This window comes from Anas platyrhynchos, chromosome 22 (genome assembly GCF_047663525.1).
Source record: "Anas platyrhynchos isolate ZD024472 breed Pekin duck chromosome 22, IASCAAS_PekinDuck_T2T, whole genome shotgun sequence".
NCBI classification, from domain to species: domain Eukaryota; kingdom Metazoa; phylum Chordata; class Aves; order Anseriformes; family Anatidae; genus Anas; species Anas platyrhynchos.
Window position 1 is genome coordinate 6,478,502 of NC_092608.1, and position 21,803 is coordinate 6,500,304.

The 21,803-nt window shown below is 52.9% G+C and overlaps 1 protein-coding gene across 4 annotated transcripts in view; it reads left to right on the forward strand.

Moving 5' to 3' along the window:
• The window catches only part of EPHB2 (EPH receptor B2), a 115,744-nt gene that overhangs the window by 17,802 nt on the left and 76,139 nt on the right, over positions 1–21,803 (forward strand). For all 4 annotated transcript variants that reach the window (XM_038166708.2, XM_038166709.2, XM_027443044.3 and 1 more), the window contains exon 2: positions 21,586–21,650. In XM_038166708.2, the coding sequence (XP_038022636.1) occupies positions 21,586–21,650 (65 nt within the window). The remainder of the gene's footprint in view (positions 1–21,585; positions 21,651–21,803) is intronic.

Sequence of the window (21,803 nt, forward strand, 5' to 3'; positions counted from 1 at the left end):
GATGCTGTCTGGAAGCATGGGACTGGAATTTGCTGTGTAGGTTTGCTCCACTGCCCAGTTATTCATGCTAGTACTAGAGCCAGTCTTTGGAGCTTTCTTGTGGTCTTATTCCAATTTGATGTTCATGGCTGGTCCCAGAATTTGATTTTTCAACCTATTCTGGAGGTGTCTTACAGGAATTTCATGTGGCCATGGTTCCTTGGGCTTGTTTATGAAAGTGTCAAATCGGAAATGCCAAGAAATGAAAATAAACGATGGCAGTGGCTTCTTATAGCTCCACAGGGCACCTTGTCCGTGTAGAAATGAGCTGAGTTGTTTGGTCACCATGTGGTCTTGATGCATTTAGTCAGGTCGTGGCCAAAGGCTTAGTTATTTTCTAGGTGCTTGCAAATGGTGTGTGTGATTTTTAAGAGAATTACAGTCAAAGAGTCCCTAGGTCATTACTTATGTATGAGCTAAGGAATCCTTCTGCTAACAGGAGGCAGCAGTCCTGTCCTCCAGGGGCCTATGGAAATAAAATCCTACTTTCCTAATAAACACACGGACTGTGGTCATCTTTTACAAACCTTTAGAAAGAACTACAGCAGGGGAAGATCTGATTTCATGTAAAGCAAAACCAAACCAAACCAAACCAAAGCAAAACACCCTGAAGGTGGTGCAGCACTGAAAGGTGGCAGGATCTCCATCCATGGGCATTTTCAATACCCATCCAGACAAGGCCCTGAGTAACCTTGTCTGCCATGGAAATTAGCCCAGCTGAGAGTAGAAAAATGAACTAAACATTCCCCAAACAACTTTTCTTCTCTGTTTCTACAAATTCTGAAATTTTTACTTGGCGTTTTGCCTTTGTGCTTACAAAAACAACACATCTTTTTCTTCATTCAGCCATGCCAGATACAGGTTTTTCAGGGGTTTTCCTTAGGAACTTGTTTCATTTCATCCCAGTCACAATAAAATAAGGGTTGCCTGCTAATTCTTCTTCCGTTTTTTTGTATGTCGCCTTTGTATGTGCGGTTTTCACCCAAGTTTTGTTACTCTTAGGTTGGTTCTGGTTGAAGTTGCTTTCTTCATGGATTGTCAAGCTGTAGCCTTAAAAATAGAAAAGGTAGTATAAACTCTCTTTGAAAACCCCTCTGATTTTCATTTGTGCTTTTTTTGTTCCTGCTACTGGTCGACTCTGCCTGGAAATATTCTCAGATCTGGTAAATTAGTACATTCAGAGCATCTGGCCAATTTGGGGTTTGGCCTGTCCTCCCTTTCCCCAGTGCAGGCTGCGATCACCAGCGCTGGGGCAATTACTTGCTTCCAGTCCAGCGATTCAGATCTCTTTCTGTGTCATTAGGAGGTACAAAATTGTAGACCTCAGGGTCTTTAATGGACTTTGTGCATTAAAATTATGTAACAAGCCTGTCCTCACCGATCGCAGGGCACGCTATGGTGTAATGATGACAGATATTGACAGGTACTGAAGGCAGCAGAGTTTCAAGGCAGTGTGAGAAGCAGAAACCTGATGGTGAGAGCTGGGTTGCTGGGTCTGTGTCCATCACACGTTGGCTTTTCATCATGTGTTGTTGCCCCATTTAAAACCCTGAGCATGTTTGTGATTTATACTGGTGCGATGTTGGCTCAGCTGAACCAGTGCAAATTGAGATGTCTTCTCTGGCATCCTTTCTGGATTAACTGCCCTGTGATGAATTTGCAGTGTAGACCAGTCCTGGTCCTAGCTCTGTCTGATTGGCACATGTACTGGTTTCATACTGGTGGCTGGCTAAGCTCTCTCACTACCCCTCCTCAAAGGAACAAGAGGAGAAAATATGATAAAAAGGGCTCCTGAGTTGAGATAAGAGCAGAGATCATTCTCCAATTACTGTCATGGGGAAAACAGACTCAGCACAGGCAGTTTAATACAATTTATTGTCTATTGATAACAGACTAGAGCAGTAAGAACTAAAAGCAAATAAAAACACCCTATTCCCCTTTGTTCTCCCTTGGTGTTGTCTGAGACTTCCCCAGCTTCGGGAAAGGCAAAGTATTAGGAGAAGGGAATGGGATGCTTTGGGACTGAAAAAAGACCACTGGTGGCTGGACTCAAGAAGACATGCAGTGGTAACCTCTGCTTTGTGACCAGGAGGTAACCTTTGGTACCCTAGTTTGCTGATGGAGAAGGAAGGACCATCAGCAAAAAACAGCCCAAACCAGCTTTCAGACGAGGAGTCCTGCCTAGACATTTGGTGGTGTCTCACCAGGGAGAGTCTGTTGGTTTTGGGCTGTGAGAGTTCAGTTGTGTTGATGTACTGCTGCTGGTTAAGGAAAATGAGTAACTTTGGCATCTGCTGAAAGGTGGGCGAGCCTCTGAATTTGCAAGACAGATGCCAAGGCACAGAGACTCACACTCATAGCCATGAGCCTGTTGTTAGGATAGGAGACCCCATGTTATTCATGCCTCACTGACTTTGTGCATCTACTGGATTTTTGCTTTCACAACACAATAAAGAGAAAGCAATTTTTTTTTTCCCCCACTAAGTTGTAATACTAAACAGATGGCCACTGTGGAGTAGGCAGAAAGGATTGTGTTGTCAGTGGGATGGGGTGGCTCCTACATCCTTGGATGGTTAAAGTGGAGATAGGTCTTGATGACATAGGAGAGTGTTTCCCAGACTGTATTTCCAGCCAAAAATTCAGAATTGTGCATTGTAGCTCAGCTTGTCAGAAAAAAAGGACATTGGGGTGGCAAACTGGGCTCTGGATGAGACAGTGGCGTGCATCATTATGTGGGGAGACATTGTACTGGGGAAGTGATTGGAAATTACATTTGCTTACCTTCTAGGAGACCGAAGTTTTTCAATGCCATCAGTAAAACAGGGCATCTCTGACTTTGATCAGAGTAGGAAATGTTTTCCAGCTGCGGTCAACCCAGTTCCTGACGGTTTCAGGTTTTTTTTTCTCCAGTTTTCTGACTGGGGTCCCCTGCCCCATTCAAAACAGTGATCAGGATGCCTGTGGATTTGTCCAGTCAAGTCCTGAAAACCTCTATTGCTGAAGATCCGCCACCTCTCTGGTGGCCTGCCTCAGGTCTGTACTGCCCTCCTGAGGAAGCGATATCCTAAATAATCCTTTAATATCCAACCTGCACCTCCCAAGTCACAATTTATATTTTGAAAAGATCCCTCTTGGGTCAAAGATGCTCCTGCTGGTGTCACCTGCTGTTCTCATTTTACGGGATGGATTTGGCCATGATCTTCAGGGCCCCGGGGACCCTATGCTGGGTGTCTGAGAAATAAAGCTCCAAGGATGTGGGAGAGGAGCTAGCCCACGAGTAGGTTTGTCTGTAAGGCATGGTACAACACTCCTGCTGTGCACGAACTATAAAAGTCTTCAGACATCTATGAGACTTTGTAGGAGTGGTGCTGAACTAAATACCAACTGTGTTTCAGAGTTTCTCTTTCCTTTTAGGAATAATTTGCAATCATACCAGAGCTTCGAAAAGCATCTGAGTCAGATATGGGTGAATTATTTGCAGACAGCAGAGCTGTTTTCTCCTGCACAGCAACAGCTTGAATAGTCTGGAGAGGGAGGTTTTGCTTCTTGCAAGTGGAGGATGCAGCACCATGCTCCAGGAAAGGGCACCCAGATGTGCCCAAGCCCTACCTGAGCAAGCACAGCCGGACCTGAAGGGTCCTGAAGAAATGCTCCCCCCATCCCTATTCCCACCTAGCACGCTGGCCCCTTCCCATCAGCCGCAGTGGCTTTTTAATAGCCGTTTCCCTGTGAAATCGGAAGGATTGCTGGCTGTGAAATACAAACGGTATGTACTAAATGCTGTGTAATGGATTCCTCTTGAATCATTTCGTGCCTGCGTGTTTCTAATAAAAGGTTTCGGGAGCGGGGTGGTTTTGCTGGCTGCCAACAAGGCTGAGCAGTGAGGAGGCTGGGTCCTGCTGTAGGGGCAGCAAGTGGACAACCCAGCCCCTGGACGAGCACTGGATGTCTGCGAACCAGCCAGCTCTGAAATGCTGTGGGGCGCGATACCCTTTGACGGGGGCCGTCAGTACTCTGCTTTGCTAGGGAAAGAGTGCTCTTTGAGGGAAAAGGGCAGCAACAGGACTTGCTTTTCATTATTGTGGCACACAAAGCTACCCATGAGGACGTACCCCATCTCCTTTTGCTCAGGCTGGCAGTAACAATGCAGAGATCATGGGGATGTGCGGCACGGTCCTTTAGTGTGGAGGAAAGTACGTGGGCAGCACACGGCGCTTTCAAACTGAGGGGCAGATGAGTCACCCTAAGAGTTTTTACAGAGGTAAATGGGGTTTTCAAACCATTTATGTGTAATTCAGAATCATTATGTGTATGGGGGGAGGTTCCCATGGTATTACAGCAAAAAAAGGATTTTATAGGCCTTAGTGCAGCATTTGCTGAAGGGGCTTAAAGCTGGCTGGTCAGAGGAAAATACCATAAGTGGGTCATCAGCACTTTTTGGGCAGCACTTCTAATGAGATCCCTGTCTGCAGCAAGTACCAATGTTGCAAGAGTAGTAAAGATTGGAGAGGATAGATTAGTTACACCCAAGGCAGTTTAGTGCGTCATGGGAACAGAAGTGTGTCTGAATCCAGCCGAGCCCCACTGCGTGCCTGGGAGCAGAAAGTACAGCCCTTGGCTGTGGGGTAGAAGATGCTAACTGGGATGTCTCGGGCTCTGGAAGGACTTCTGAACAGTGTTTTCTTGGTCTGAAAGAGCTGATCAGATACTTGCTTGATAATGCAGGACATATCAGGGAGTGCTTTCTTTGTGAAATGGAGGCTAGACCTGGGTCTGTTTCTGGTATTTGCGTTCAAAGGAGAATCCAAATGAAAACAAAACAAAACAAAATACCTGCAGTCATGACTCAAGGACTCAAGGTGTGGAAAGCCTGCCCATCATTTGCTTTATCCATCAGATTCAGGAGTGTCTTCTGCCTTGTCTGCTGGTCCCGGCCTGGAGGAACGGTTGTTAATAGTGAAGGTCTGCGTAATTTAGCAGGGCAGGACTCTGTGGCTTGGAAGCTGGACTAATTCAGATGAGTAGAGGAGCATGTTTTTAATAACGTGCCTAATTAACTGTGCAGCAGTTCACCCAGGGATGTAGTCGATTCGCTATTGCTGGTAATCTGTAGATCAAAGGTGACTGATTTCTCATAAACAGTCTTTGACCCCCATGGCTCTTCCCTCTGGCTAATACCCCTCTGTCTCCAGTGTCCCCAGGCATGTGCTGGGCCGGATGGCCATGCAGACAGCCTGACCAGTCCTTTTTCTGTCTTTGAAATTTGTAGGCCTATGTTCAGGGGCAGCAAAAGCCCCTTCCTTTTGTTAAAGCTCCTCTGGAACTGTTTGATGGAGGTGTGTGCTGCGTTGCCTCTGCTCACCCCAGCCTGTTGGGTGCTGCACGGAGGGGAGTGGGGCCACAGGGAGCAAACATTTCCCTGGTAAAATGTACCCAACAGCAGATTCAGTCTGCAGGGATTCGGTAATAAAAACAAAGATGGCTGGACGCAAACCTAGAGAGCTGCTAACAGCCTTCGGTCAGGGTTACCCTGCTGTGTGACAGCTCAGAAGGCCAAGGGGGGACATCTCCTGTGTGCCGTGGCCTTGTTCCTTCATGGGCAGAGCTCCCTGACAGCCCAAAGGGAGCCCACAGGACACAGTGCGGTGCTGTCTGTGGCTGTGGATTTCCAGACAGGGCCCAAAATGAGCTCCTGCACTGCCTGCGGTTCTGCGCCTTGCTGCCCTCGTTCCCCTCAGCGGATGCCCACAGCCAGGCTCTGTGCAGGGCCTCCAGCAGTGCCTGGATGCCTGAGGCGGTTGGCACAGGTCTCTGGCCACATCCACAGCCCCGTCACGAAGCAGGCCGGGGAGGGCTTTCCGAGCGGGGAACCTTTTAAAAACACTATTGGGTGCTTCTTCCTGAAAGGCTCATCCTTGTCTAGATAAATGCAGGGAAGTCCTTCGGCCCACGCTGGGCAGTGTCGGACCAGATGTTCGTGCTTCACCCAGCTGACCTCCGGATCGATGGAGCCGGGAACTCTTCTTTGTTTGCCTGCCGCCACGCTTGGACGCCCGCTGCCATGTCTGTGACGGCTGGCTTGGCCTCAGACAGCCACTGGCCAGCAGGGCTGGCGTGGGGGCCCTTCTGCCCCCAGGGATTGGGATTTCGGTGCGTGGTGGGATGCTCCTCGCTCAGCCCTCCCCACTGGGGCGGCTCATTTCACGATGTAGGGATTGTTTCAGCACTGAGCAATTGGAGGGCTTTTTCATGTGAGTAACCCCATCAAGCAAATTTGTGATATTTGAAGAAAGAAAAGTTATCAGAGGGAATCACAGAACTGTAGGGTTGGAAGGGACCTCCAGGGATCATCAGGTCCAGCCCCCCTGCCAAAGCAGGTTCCCTGGAGCAGGTTGCCCATGTCCAGATGGGCCTTGAATATCTCCAGAGAAGGAGACCCCACAGCCTCCCTGGGCAGCCTGTCCCAGTGCTCCGTCACCCTCACCATGAAGAAATTATTTTGCATGTTGGTGCGGAACTGCCTGGGCTCCATTTTGTGGACACTCCCCCTTGTCCTGTCCCCACAGCCCACTGAAAAGAGGTTGGCCAAATCCCTCTGTCTCCCACCCCTCAGGTATTTATAAATAATAAAACACCAGGTTTAAGGACAGCTTTACCAAGTTCTTCAAATCCATGTACCATGAGCCAGAACTGCATCAAGAGTTAATTATTTTCTCTGAGAGGAGTAAACAAAAGGTCAGCCAACAGATTTTTATTCATCTATAAATCTCCGGCAGTGTGAGCAGATAGAGGGGGTGAGCAGCCCTGTGCATCCGCCAACGTCCATGCAGCAGCCCCGGGGCCTCTGCTCCCCAGGCAGGATACATCAGGAGATGACAGAGGAGCATTGTGTCTTTCCCTGGTGGGAGGCAAGGGAAGGTATTCCCTTGTGAATCAAGGTATTTTTCTCTCAAAGGAGACATTTTCCACTCCAGAGCTGGCCACTTCTCTTAGCTCCTGGCTCCTGTGTGCACTGGGGTTTGCTCACACACAAGAGCACAGGTACTGGTGTGAGCTGCAGCCGCCTGCACAAGGAGACCTGTGCACATGCATGTGCACGTGTGAGCTTGTGTCTGCACGTGTGAGCTTGTGTCTACGTGTGTGAGTGTGTGCTGCACTGGGTGCTGGGCCCTGGGCACGCTCCTGCAGAGCTGGCACCAGCTTACCCCAATTGCTGCCCTCCAGGACACGGGGACAGATCCTGGGCCACTTGTCTCACACGTTGATTTTCCAATGCGAGGGCAGCATCCGGGCATCAGATGTTGATGATGAACAGCCAGGTATGTGCCATGACGAGAAGGAGCTTACTGGAGCAGGCAGCACCTGGCTGTGGATGCAAGGGAGATCTGGAGAAGGGTTTCCAGCAGGGTGGGAAGAGCACAGAGCCCTGTGAGGCTGCCCACGGTGGCAGGCTGTCCGTGGGCACTGTGCAGCCCTGCAGCTCTGCTGTGCTGGGGATAGCAGGAGCCTGGCAGTCACCTGGGCTTGAAGACCTGCAGCCAGGGCTCTCTGCTCCGTGGGAGGATGTCAGGAGCTCTGCTGCAACTTGCTGCCCCTTTCCCTTTTGCAGGCAGCTCTGCCTCTCTCACTCCATGTCCTGCATGGGGGGAGAAAACCCAGCTACCCGAGCCCTCCAGGTGATGAGGGGGTAAGAGGGAGCTGCAAAGCCCTGGCTGGTGCTCCAAAGCACTGCCAGGGAATGACTCAAGGTGAGATGGGCCTGAGATGGGTGAGATGCGGTGGCTCAGCAGCCTCCAGCATGGCACTGGTAGCTGGAGGTGGCTGGGAGCAGCCTCCCTGGTGTGCAGCAGCATGCTGAGGCACGCTGGGGTCCCAGGTGCTCCCGAGGAGATGCTCTGGCCATGCACAGAGCTGTGTGTGCGAGCTCGCGCTCTGCCTCACAGGCAAGTCTGGTCTTGAGGGTATCTGAGGCTGCTTTGGGCCCAGACTGCACATGTGCCCACTGAAACATGCTGTGTGTTGTAACTTCCCTGCATGTCCCAGTCCAGCAGCCCAATCTCCTCCACTGTCAGCGAGGGGATGGCAGCAAGACCTGGTAGGCTGCGTTGGTTGCAGCTCCTAAATGGGCTTTGCAGGTGGGTGAGGAGATGGGGATGACAGAGGAATGAGTACAGTGTTGGGAAGATGGAAAAGAGCAGAGTCCTCTTCATGTTGTGCAATTGTGGGTCTGGTGCATCCCTCAGCGGGAGACGGGACTCAGGCCCTCCACGGATCCCTTCCCATCACACTTGTGGGATTCAAGGATCATCTGCAGAGCAACAGCAAGGGGAGGATGAACTTGCTGCTCCCTCATGTGTCTTCCTGCTGCAGACATTGATTTATAAAGTCTGCTTCGTGCTGAGTTCGGGGAATTCAGGGGATGGTGCGTTCTCTGCACAACACTTTTCGCCTGATTTCCCGTGTCAAGGCTGAGGAGGCTGTCAGGTAACACCTCGGTCACTCCGTACACTAAATTTCGGAATTGTGTTGCTTTTAGGAGGCTCAGGCAGCATGTGGTAAGCACTGCGAGTCTGTGTGTTTTGGCTGGAAAGTGCCACAGGTACGGCCCTGAGGACACTGCTTCCTCACGTCATTGTCATGCGGAGGTCCAGAGGTGTCAGTCTAAAACCAACCTCTAAATTCTCCAAGTGCTGCTGCTTCCACCATACCGTCCGTCCTGCTGCTCTCCTGGCCCCTCAATGTTTTTTTCTGTGCTGTGCCACCCTCAGGTGTGATCATCCAGTGAGCTCAGGTGTTGTAAGGGTCCAAGGTGCTCGATGCTCACTGATTTTTCTCTGAGCCAGCCCTCTCCTGGGGCAGGTGGTGGGGAGGGCTCCCTGCTTCCAGCTGTAGAAGAGGAGCAATACCTCGTTCTGGTGCAGGAGCTCTGGGGGAGCTGAGCAGTGCTGCGAGGTGTGTGTGTGAGGAAAGGGAGTGAAACAGAGACCTTCCCTGCTGGAGATCCTGGGGCTGCACTTCTGGGATGAAGCAGTGTGTGCTGCTTCAGAGGCACAGCTCCAGGATGTCTGTCCTTCAAGGATGTCTGTCCTTGCCCACCCCAACTCCTGCCCATGGGGTGGTCCATGTGGCTTGTGCTGTCCCATCCTGCACACAGTGGCTGCACACTGGCTGTGTCCTGCTCAATGCACTGTGAGTTTCCAGGCTGGATTTGACACTTAGGTCATGCTTGTGAATACCTGTGCTGATAACTCTTTTTTTCTTTTATCCTCAAAGCTTTTTGGGGACGGGGGTCCCGTTGCTGCACCCACTTTACAAGGCATCTGAGACAGAACAAGTGGAGAGCACCGGGCTGAGCTGCTGGGCTCCTCCTTTTTGGTCTGCAGAGCTCTCAGCCCCCTGTCCTCTCCCTCCCTGATGCTTGCCGTATTGTCCTACTTCCCGGCTGCTCAGCTGATGCCTCGGGCGTCTCTCTGGCTGCTGCGAAGCCGCTTTGGTTTGACTCGTCTCATGCCAAGATGTTGGCTGAGCTGTCCTGGCAGCTGCCACGGCTCTTGCAGAGCCAAAGGGTTAGGGCTTGGTGATCGGGTCATGCCTGGAGGGCCAGGAGGGCTCCTGCAGCCATTCACCTGGAGGACAACCACGGCTTCTCTGCAGGCAGCACCTCAACTGCATGCTTGGGGCTTTTACTTGATCTGGGAAGGGCTTTATGAGCAACTGGAGGTCCCTGTATTACTTTGCAGACCTCATCACTGGAGGTCTCCCTAGCTCAGCTCAGCAAAGCCCTTGTGGCCCCGGTCTCGTGTTGGGGCTGAGGTTGGACCAACAGCCCAGGCTTCCTTTCAATAAGCCCCGTGGGATGCTATGACAATTTTCCCAGATCTTGGACTGCTCTGTCCCTGCTTGATGCCTGGCTTTGTTATAGCAAAAGATTTCAAAGGAGAGAGGAGTGCTCTCGATGCTGGGGGCCGTCCTCTCCCCACAGGTCTGCAGGGGATGCGCTGACCACATGAGGGGCTCCTTGAGAGCAAACATTTGCCCTGTGCACCGTGGCGCTGCCAAGAACCTCCTCCAAACTTGCTAACACAGCCCTGACACCATCACTCCTGCTTGGGGCAGGGTCACAGCGACCTTGGAGCAGCATTTAGGGCGGCAGGGAAATCCCACAGCACAGGAGCTGGGTCCCCCACTACCCCCCCGGGCACAGGCAGTGGGGTGTGCCAGGAGCTGGTGCCTTTCCTGCAGGAGTTCACACTCGGGTGTCTCTGTGAACTTCCTTCTCCGTAGCTCTGATATCGTTTGCTTTTGATGTATTTGAAAATTCCCCTTTCTCTCCTTTACCTTCGCCGACAGTGTATTTTTCACTGATACGTTAACTTCATCTAGCAACCGTCTGCATTTTATAGCTGCTAATTTACTGCTGCCAACTTCCCCCTTTTTTATTTATACAATATGTTTATTTTTACTGCATTTTTTTCTTTTATTCAAAGCCAAGACAATTTTTAACTAAGGACGCCTTCTTTTATAATTGCAGATTTACGAGATTTTGGCCAAGCCTTCGTAAGCTAGCTCTAATTACTCTTCATTGTTTTTGTTTACGTTTTCCCCCTAATCAATTTTTGCTAATAATCCCTTTCAACTTTTGGAAATTGCCCCTTTTCCACCTCCAAGTGTGTTTCTTATTGGTGGGTGCAAAAATCTGTTCCCGCATATGTGTGATCAGATTCTGTTTGCCTGTACCTAGGCAACTGCTCATCTTCGGTTCATTGATCTGCTCGTCTTCAGCTGTCAAAATGAGGTCTGCGTTGTGATTGCCCACATTGATTGCGGGTTTGCTGTGTATTGGAAATGAGCCTCTTTAAGCGGTAGTCTCCAGGAAGGGGAGGGAAGCCTTGTGGGACACGAGCACAGCCCCTGGTGCCAGGAGGCTGCTTGGAGCAGCCCAGGCAGAGGCCAGCGCCTGGGGGCAGCAGGGACCCAGGTAGGACAGAGAGGGGCCGAGGAGGAGGATGGAGGAGGAGGAAGGAGGCACTGGATGGGGCTGGCAAGGACCTGAGGGTGAGCTCCCCCGGCAGTCCCACAGCTGATCTGTGTGGGAGCTGCTCTTTTCCACCCCGTTCCTGGGCACTGACCTCTCCATCTCGTGGTGTCTCTGGGTGGGCCCAGCACAGAGAGCTCCCAGGGGCTGTCCTGCGTGTGCAACTTGGTTTTCTGCCCTGGGCATCCCACTTCTGCTCGCCAGGAGGGTCCTTGGCGTTTGCCTCCTCGCAGTGCCAGCAACTGGGTGTCACCTACGCTGTCCCTGTGATTCAGACATGCTGGACTGAATCAACGTGCTCTTTTCCTAGACAGGTACAAGACGATGCTCTGCCTGCTCATCCACAGCTGCTGCTGCTGGCCGAGAGCATCCAGCGAGCACTGTGCTCAGAGAGAAGTGGCTCAGAGAGAGAAAAGGAGTGCTGGTGAAGCGAGGACGAGGCTTTTCTAGAGATGGTGTCCATGCTCCCCATCCCGTTTGCTCTGCTGTCTCCTGCCCGTGCAGGACCAGCACCAGCCTCGTGCCATCCGCTGGCGGGGTGGCCCCTTGGTTCAACGCGCTGACAAGGGAGGTTAGACGAGTGTGTAATGAATTACCCATGCATGAAAGAGGAATCCCTCTCCGTGGTGAGGTATTGAAGATAGAGTTTTCCCCGCGGAGGAAACATTTGCAGCTCACTAAAAATACCCACTGTTAACAGCTGCCGTCTCCATCGCAGCTTTATCTGTGGTGTGGGGCCTGCGGAGATGCGGGGTTCACATTTCTGGTGTGGCTGTGCGCTAGCCCCCAGGGACACCAGGGGGGCTGCGGAGAGATGCTGCCTTATTCTCTAGCCTCAGGACCTGCTAGAAGGAGCTCAGACGGATCACTGTGCCAGCCCCTTGCCAAGGATTTTGGAAGCTCCTGCGTCTGTCTTGGGGAGAGGCTCCCCGTGGTTTGGGAGCCCAGCCCGGAGGCCCCTGCTGTCGCAGCCAGCTGGGGGGCACGGCGCACCCCTCTGCAGCTTGGCACAGACGAGCCTGCAGCTGGCCATGTGGTTCCTCTTAAGCTGTTCCCACTTGGGGCTGCCAACCAGAAGCAAATTTACAGCCTGTCAGTAAAAACAGTGAAAAGCAGGAACGCTTGGCTGGCAGGTAGGCGCATGGCGCCAAACATGCGTCGGAGAGCATCCCCGCTCAGCTGCATGCCCTGTGCTTTGGCTGGCTGGGGCTGGGAAAAGGCCCGGGACCCCCTCATCACCCAGGCCTTTGGGCTCCGTGCGGATGGGCCTGGCAGTGCTGGAGGAGCGGGAGCACCTGCAGGTGCCAGTTTTTGGGTGCTCAGGCACAAGTCAGGTGCCTCCGGGTGTTCCTTCTTTCCTGGGGGTCTCTCCAGCCCTGCTCGCCGTTCTGCTGTCCCAGGCAGAAGCCAGAAGAGGTGCGTGTGTTGTGGGCATTGCACTGCAGCTCTGCTGGTCCCCTTGCTCCTAGCTGCTGCTGCCAGGATGTGGGGAGCATGGCAGGTTTCTCCTTTCCAGGCTGTTGGGAGCGGTTCCTCGCTGCGACTGGGCTCATCCTGCCCGCTGTAGGTGCCTGGTGGGCGTCCGTGGGTGCTCAGAACCAGCTGGACCCTTCAGACAGGGGCTGGCTCTGCTGGGATGGGACCACCAGCGCATCCCCTCCAGCTCCGGGCAGCAGCACTGCAAGGACAGGATTGCTGTGGGCACCCCCTGACATCATTTGGCAGGATCTGGTCAGGAAAGAAGCTAACCAGGTGAATGTGCTGGCACTGCCAGGCTTGCTGGGACACACCAGGGTCCAGGCTTGGTCTTCAGCTCTCACTCACCGGGTCCTGGTCTCCTTTCCCCACTTTCCTTGCCCCCGGCGTGCCTGTGCTCAGTGTGGCCCTGCCTTTACAAGCCAGGCACGGGGCTGTGCAGCTGCGTGTCACTGTGTGCTGCTGGGGCTCTTGCTGGAGCTTTGGCTGTCTTTGGAGATGATATCTTTTCCCCTGTAAATGTTATTACCCTGTATATGTTCGGGTGGGGGGGAGGAGGGGTGACCATCTGTGTTTTCCAATAAAAGCAAATTAAAATTGAAGCCCATTAAGGACAGCTCAATCAGGATGCTGAGCAGGGCTCCGCAGCCTGCTGGGAAGGAGCTGCTTCCAGCCTGCACCACCTTTTGTCATCCTGGGTGGGTGACAAAACCTCGTTTAGTGCCAGGGGTGCTGGGAGGTGGGATGGGGATCACCGCACGCACCTGAGCTGTGCGCTCCCCCCGCTCTGGGTAGGGCGGTCAGGGCACGGCCCCACAGGGACGAGGAGCCAGAGCTATCCAAAATCCATGCCCCGTGCTCATGCTGCTCCTCCTGGTCCTGTCAACACTCGTTGAATCAGATGATGAACGAGGTTGGTGAGGAAAAGGGATGGATGTCGTGCAAAGGCCCAGCATGTGCTGCGTAGCTGGTGATACCACTCAGTCTCCGGGCTTTTTGCTTCATCCCAGATGTCCTAAGGTCCCCTCACCCCTGTGCCCAGGCACAAATGCTTGTATGAGACAGAGGATCCTGTGGGGCCTGGGTGTTGAGGAGCAACCTGGGCAACCTGCTGTAGGGAACCTGCTTTGGCAGGGGGGCTGGACCTGATGATCTCTCGAGGTCCCTTCCAACCCCACAGTTCTGTGATTGTGTGATGATGGTGGGAGCAGGTTATGATCTTGTAAAGCTTCCTCTAGGGCCAAAACACCTACAGGAGCAGCTCAGGGGCACCGGGCCTCCAGCCCCAGGGCTCTGTGGCTGCTGCTGAGGAAGAGGAACCCAGGGCTGCCAGGGGGACATGGCCAGGCTGTGTCCTGCCCAGAGGGGTCTCGGTGTCTGCTGGATCCATCCTGGCAGGGCGGATAAGGCTGGGTGCGGGTAAGGATGAGGCTTTTTTAACCCCTGGGCCTCCCTCCCGCAAGGTGTCCCGCAGACAATGGGGTTTGTGTGACTGCAGAGACTGAGTCATTAGCGCTGACAGTAGCAATGGCTGTTAAATGTCTGCATCTGTGTCTTCTGTGTGGCTACTGCATTCCCGGGAGCAGCGGGAGGGCCCCTGCTCGCTGGCATTTAGCATCTGCATTGTCTCTGCTCGGCAGCCTGCCCTCGGCTGAACTCAGACCACCTACAAACCCCGGCTCCTCTCGGGGCAGGCGCTGCCAGCCGGGGCTGCATTCCCTGGTGCTGCTGGGGCAGCTTTCTGGGGTCCCCCGGTGGGGTTATCGGGTTTCTGCTGACCTCTGGGGCAGCCAAAGTCGGGAAACGGAGTGGCCGGGACGCATGTGCAGTGACGGCCCGGGGCAGCGACAGCCAGGCCTAGCGTGATCCCTTCTTGCAGCCAGCCTAACCTGCGTCTTCAACAGAGTCCCAAGCCTGGAAGATCACAAAATCGGAATTCTTTGCGGAGCCCCAGCCCCTCTCAGTCCTCCTAGGGGCTGGGGCCAGGCTGTTTCCCTCCTGTAAGGTGGATGGGGCAGGCAGCGGGCTCTGCCTGGCAGCATTACTGCGTGTGGACGGGCTGATGGTCGGCTGGGTGGTTAGAAAGGAAGACACGTGCTTGGGCGACTTGCAAGACCCAGAGCTTGGCTTGACCCCTCTTTGTGCTGGTTTTAAGTGTCCCGGCAGTGCCTGTGATGGCTGATGGCTTCCAAACTAGGAGAAGCAGGGCTGAGCTCACAGGCCCTGCTGCCATCCCTGAAGGAGCCCCTTGCAGGCACTCTTCAGCCTCTTGCGTGGGGCTGAAGAGCTGGCTGCGTTCATGCTTTGATGCTGGGGAAGGAGCACAAATGATCATCAAGCAGGACAGGAGGCATGGTCCTCGTCCCTTGCACCTTCCTGCCCGTGGTGACGTCTGACCCAGAGTGGTCCCAGAGCTGGTCCCAGTTTGCTTTGGATGCCTGAGGCTCGATCTCCAGTTCTCCATTAGAGCTGGGGTTTTTGTCCTCCCTCCAGTACCAGAGGGACGCAGAGGGAGCTCGCTGTGGGGCTCCTGGGTTGCGGTGTGACCTTTCCCTTGCCAGAGCTATGTAATTTGTCAGGGGTTGGGCCTCCCCCTTCTTGCCTTGTTCACCCCCAGGAGATCAGATATGCTCTGGAGGGTGAAGATGCTGGACGTTGCCTCTGTTTGTAGGTCTCTCAATCTGTCTGGACCCTATTTTCCAGGCCAAGGGGTTGAACAACCAGGTACCTGTCTCCACCTGGTTTCTCACCATGCTGGGCCTGCCGGCACAGACCGCTCCTGCAGCACGGGGTGGCCTTGGGGGCTTGGGGCTTTGGGCAGGATGCGGGCAGTTCCCATCCCAGCCCAGTCGTTGCTTCTCCTCGCTCCCTATCAATCACTCTCCCTCTTGGAGTTTAAGTGGATCCCTGAGTGAAGTATCCAAAATATCCTGTAGCCGCCGGCTCACAATGCAGCGTGCTGTTACCGCGCCAGCGGGTCGGCCGGGGGGGGATTGGGTTTCAGTTTGTTCCGCTGGCCACCGGCCAGGCAAAGCAAAACTCAGTGCTGCAGGGAAAGGCCACTGGGTTTGCTCAGCCCCTCTTAGCTCTTGCTGGCAAAAATATTATAATAAGGCTCCAGTAAAGCACGGGAGGCAGAGAGGAGCCTTTCAACTGCTGGAAGGATAAATAGATCTGCAGCGAGGGCTCCGTGGGGCGGGGGACAGACGGGTTTCTCATTAACTGCCCCTCCTGCGTGGGGATGTGGTGGCTGCACCTGAGGCCGGGCTGGAAACGCCGTTCCACGAGCACGTGTGCCCGTACAGAGCCATGGGATGTTTTGCTGGGCTCCAGCACGGAGTCTCGCTCAGCGCCAGGGTCTTCCCTCCCTTCAGTGTCACTCCAGTGTGGATTAATCTGATGAGGTGCATTTGCTGGGCTTCCAGGCCCTCCTCTGGTAATGATGCACAGCCTAACCCGTGTCTGCCTTGGCTGACTCGGGGTGACTTCGCTCCATCAGTGAGGTCTGGGTAACTTCTTGCCTGCACATCCAGCCTTGGCCACAATCATTTTAATTCTGGGTCAGCCTAGGAGCTTGTACCTTGCGTTAGTAATGTTGTACCAGGGTTAAAACACTGGCAAGTGCCCTGCTCTGAGAGAGGAGCTGACATGCGAAGTGAAAGGTGAAGGGAAAAAGCTGTGGGTGGAAAAATGAGGGTGGAGGCCTCAGCTATCTGTGGGGCTATTTATTTGTCCAGCTGTTTCTTTATCTGGATGAGTTTGGAGCCTGCAAACGTCAAGGATTTGCCAGGACTTCTGAGAAACCCAGGTCCAGATGTTCTAAATTGGTCTGAATTGGCAAAACTCCATGGAAGTTATTTTTCCGGACATGGAGAAGTGTGTCTGCAGCGCGCACAGATCCCCTGCTAATCCCTTGCCCCTCCAGCCTCTCTGCCACTGTCTCCTGGTCCTGTCACTCTCCATCCCCAGCCCTGGGCATCCCGTGGTGGAGGCCCTGACCCCAACCAGCACCCACCGTGATCCTTGTCCTCTCCTCCCAGCTCCCAGGTCTCGGTCCTGACCTTCCCAGATGGGCCGAGCTGGTGCAGCCGAGACCCCCACACTCATTTCACCTGTGGCTGAGCAGCAAGGAGGTGAGGCAGGAACGTAGGAGCCCCTCTCCCCGGTGATTGCTGTGAGCGTGGGGGCCGTGGCGTGGTGGCAATGATAAATTTCTGCATGCCAAGGGCTTGAGCTGGGATCCAGCGTGGGGCAGAGGCCGCAGACCCCGACGTGCTCCTGTAGCAAGCAGCAGTGCCTCCCCTGGTAGGCCGTGACAGCAACGGGCCCCAGCGCTGGCAGAAAGTTGCTTATTGAAAGCATCTTCAAAGTGAAAAGGACAGGCACTTATCTCCTAACCGTCCCGCGGGGAGCAGTGCGGTTTCTGGTGGGAAGCAGGCCAGAGTTGCGTCTGCTAGTTTCGAGCAGCTGCAGGTTTATTTATAATGCTGTGGGTAGCATGTGAATCTGCAGATAAACACGCGGGAGGGAATAACACAAACAACAATATTGAGAAAATACTGCTCCGACAAGAGCATTTCACGGCGCTGCAGCTATCGCCAGCCACCAGAGATGGGCCAGGGGCCAGACACCCACCCGTGCTGCTCCTGGGGGGGTTTGCTCTGCATCGACACTGTTGTTGGTGCAGGGTCGCCCTGTGCAGGGTGCTGGGGGTCCCGGAGTGCCTGGACCTGCTGCGGCACCTTCCTGCAAGCAGCCCCCAGCTCTTGGGTGTCATCCGAGCTGCCAAACCAGGAGGATGGTGTTGGGGAAGTGTCAGCAGCGGCAGCGAGCAAAGCTGCTAAATCTGCTAGCCGAAGCAGGCGACTTCCCCCCTCTGTGCTAGGGGTTGGTTTTGGGGCTGCCCATCCAGAAATCGGTCCGTCCATGTAGTCTGCAGGATGCTGGTGCAGGAGCTGGGCCTGCTGGGGGGCTGGAGCAGGGTGTGGGCGTAGGGACAGCCTTTGGAACCAGAAGAGCTGCTGGGTTGCCTTGCCAACACACCGTGGGTCACAACGGGTGCCAGGGGCTGAGCACGCTGTGGGCTGAGCCCCGCTGGGACTGCTGCGTGTGGAGGGCTTGCTTCTGGAGGACAGTAGGCTCCTGCTCTTTGGGGTGTATCACACCTTGTAGGAGTCTCTCACCTGCAGCAGGCCTGTGCACAGCTGACATCTTGGGACCTGAAGGTGAGCCACTGATCCGCTCAGAGATGTCTGTGCTGCCAGCATGAGCATCTCCCAGGTTATTGTACCTTGATGGGCCAGGAGGAACCACGGTGGCCTCCTGCCCAGCTCCTGCTCCTGCAGCACGTGCTTGCCCAGATTCTGCCTCACCCGGGATGGGGAAGGATCCAAATGGTACTAGGATTGCACCTCTTGATGGTTGGTTTTCAGAGGTGAATGCCTTCCCTGCTAGAACAAAACCTTGTTTTCCATCTGCTTTACTGGGCTCAGCTCCCAGGCAAAGCGGTAGCTGCAATTTCCCTCGTGGGCTAAGGAGCTCTGCGTGCTGCTGCTTTCTTCCAGCGCAGATCCTTACAGACCACAGTCACCTTCCAAACTCCTCTTTGGTGATCTCCCACAGACCTGCAGCGGCAGAATCCCACCTAGCTGAAGGAGAAGTAAGCCCTGGCAGCACCACAGCCTTTTTCTTGAGCAGCTGAGCTGGGCAGCAAGTCCTCATCTCTCCATATTAAACCTTCCTGGTTTATTGATCATTAGCTCACACTCAGTGCCAGCATTTTCGGGATGAGATGACAGAGCACGGCTTGGCTGCATCTTCCCAGGGCCTTTGACCCCCCACAGCAGTTTCTTGCCATGGAGATTTGAAGTGCTCTGAGTCTGGGAGAGAGGCAGAGAGAAGCCACTGCAGATGGGGAATATGCTGGGTTATTGGACACTGCTCCTGATTTAGTTGGCTGGAGAAAAGAATTAACGTGCTTCCCTTGCCTAGAAATAAGCAACTTCTGAAGGATGAGACAGTGAGCCTCCCTGGAGGATTGTACAGCCTCTCCGAGCTCAGGTGGGGGGTGTGAGGAGCTTTTGTCCAGGTATACAGGTGAGATAACTTGGTGGCAGGCCATCGTTAGTGTGTTTTGAGGTCAGCCAGCAATGGGTGGTGGATCTATCCCACCACCACCCTTGAAATCCAACCTGGCTTCACATGCACGCTTGCTGTCAGTGCAGCTAATGAGGTTTGCTCGAATTTGTGGGGACCAGTTATTTGTAATTTTACGGAATTCAGGCAACTACTGCCAAATGCTGACGTGTCAACTGATCCCATAATGCTTTCTGGACATTAGCCAGGGAGACAATTTGCTGGAAGAGATGTGTAAAAAGGGGCACAAAGAGATGTTACAGCTGTGTGCAGTGGGGACCACGAGCCTGGGGTCCACCCTAAATGAAGAAGGTTGATAAAGAGAAGCCTCAAAGAAAAGGAACTGTGTTAGAGTGAAAGAATAAGGGCTCTCGGTTAATCTAGTTATCTTCAGGAAGGCTGAGAGATGATTCATTTGGCACTGGTAAGCAGCACAGGAGGGAAAGGAGGTTTTGGGTAACAGAGTCTTTGTGAAAGTAAAAGGAAATCTAATAACTGGCAGCGTAAGTTCAGACTAAAAGTAATGGAAGATAGATTGTTTTAGGAGAAGATAATTGACCTTTGGAAAAACCTGCTTGAAACCTGCAGTTTTCTGCTCCTTGTTAGCTTGTGTTGGACGTGGTGCTTAGGGACGTGGTTTGGGGGTGACGTTGGTGGTAGAGGGATGGTTGGACCAGATGATCTTGGAGATCTTTTCCAACCTTAATGATTTATGAAGATGAATGTCCTTGGGCCAGCTTGGGCAGATGCATGTCCCAGAGGAGATGGGAAACTCTTCGGCTGTGGGTTAGGGGCAAGGGCGAGGGCTTTGGACAATGCTCTGCATTAATGTGCTGGGCACATTTCCACCGCACCAAGTTTTTATAAAAGAAAAGGCTTTAAAAATGCAAAATATTTCAGAATATTGTTTTTATTTGGGGAATTACTTATACTGTTTTAGAGCGTATCTTCTCTTACATGAGTCACTGCTATTAATGTATTTACTACGCATCATTGTCATTGATAGTTACAATAAATTAACAAATAGGGTTTTTTATTTTTATTTTTTTAAGTAATGCAGATTCTAGCTAGCACTGAGTGAAAAATGTTGTTTTCCTTCTAGATCAAAGTGCCACTGGTGTTTTAATGAAAAAGCCAGATACTTTGATAAAATAAACACTATTATTAAACTATGTAAACAAATACCCAGTTTAAAAAGAAATTTCATAAATCTGAATGACAACATTTCTGTGCTAGCTATTTTCCAGAACTTTTCTGAGTGGGAAAAGGACTATTTTTGCTTTCCACTTTTGGAATAAAACCAAATTTTGAAATGCTGGTTTCCTGTGAACTGGAAACCGCTGGCTCTAACCAGGAGTAACGAACAACCCACAGCCTGAAAATGATTTACTGCTAGAAGTAGGTGCAAGTAGCATATCTATGCCGAGGCACTTTTTAGCTCACTTATGGGAAAAGAGAACTTACGTGGACTGCTCAGCAGGCTGAATAACAACCATTTTGCCGTTTCTGCATCCAGCTTTGTCTGTTCAGATGATGGATTTGCACAAGGTCGGTCTTTTCTTCCTTTGTGTTCAGTGAAAGTGGAAAAGGTGGAGACGCTTGTTGGGAATCTGTGGCAGGATGCTCGTGGTTTTTGGTGGCCAGGAGCAGCACCAGGACACAGTTGCAGCCAGGAAGTCTCCAGCCCTCCTTCTGCTGGGGGAACTGGGTCTTGGGTCTGTAGGCTGGTGACTGGAGATCCCTACTAACAGGGTCTGTCCCGTTGGAGTGCTCTCAGTGAGCAGGCTGTGGCTGTGTGGGTGTACACCTGGCACGTAACGTGCTTTTTCTTGAGAGCCAGAGAGCCCTAAAACTTCAGCGTTTCCTTGCCTGCTCCACGGTAATTGGGAGGGCAGGGGAAGGGAAGCTGCAGGCTGTATTTCATGCTTGTGTCTTGATTGTGCATGCAGTGGATGCTTTCCAGCATCCGTGCAAATGTAGTTGGCATCCCGAGCGCGTGCACTCAAATCAAGAGCTGGTTCATGTTCTCCATGCAGAGCAGAGAGAGATGGTTTCTTCCGTGGCCATCACCTGGGGCTTAGCCACAGAAGCACTGTCTGGCCTCTGTCTTGTACAGTCTCTCCTGCAAGCTTTACGCTTTCCCCTGGCTGGGGAACATTCCCACACTTTACCCAAAGTATTGGCAGGGCATAACCCAAGCATCCCTTCTCTTGCCATCAGCCGGGTGTAATTATGCCAGCCAATAGCTAATTAGGATGAAAAAACCATCAGTGCAGGAGATACGATGAGTTTTAGGAAGGACGAGGAGCATTGTCCAGAAAGTTCTCTGCCTGCATGGCTTAGGAAGCCACCTTCTGCATCTGTTCAGTGCTGATCAGCTGTGGCAGCATCTGACTTATTTCTGCCCAAATTGCCTGGAAAAATGGCTTTAATATTGGTTTAATTTTTAAGTATGGCAAGTCCTTGAAGTGCTGTTCCTTCCTGTCGGCTACTGCAAGGCCAAGGATTCTGCCTGCCATGCACAGTGCTGAGAAAAAACATCTCACTTTTGCAAAAAAAACCTGTCCGGGCCAGGGCTCCTCCTCAGCCACCACTGCAGAGCTGCTCCCAGGCTGTGATTTTGGATTTTGAGGAGGAAACTCCAGCTGGACACTGCAGGGAATGAGGGAGCCAGGTCCCTGCAGAGCAGGGAGACACAGTGCTCGTGTCCCTGCTGCCTGCTCGCTGCCTGCACCTACCTGAGCACAGGCAGAGGGGGAAAAGCAATGGTAGGGCTGGAGCAGGGGGATGGAGGGAGGGTGAGGAGCAAGCCCTGGAAGACCTCCTTTCCTCCTCCTGCCCCTTCACCATCCTCAAGCCCCAGACCAACACTGACTCCTTGTTTTTCCTTCCTCCTGCAGAGACGCTGATGGACTCCACAACGGCCACAGCAGAGCTGGGCTGGACGGTGCATCCTCCCTCGGGGGTAAGTCATCCTCCTGCTGTACGGGAGCTGCGTGCCAGGGCTGTGGTCTCCGGGCTGCAGGTGGGGTTGCTCAGTGAAAGGCACCTGCTGAAGTGCTTTGGCACTTATAAAAATATATAAAAAATATAAAAGAGTATAAAAACATGAAGACAA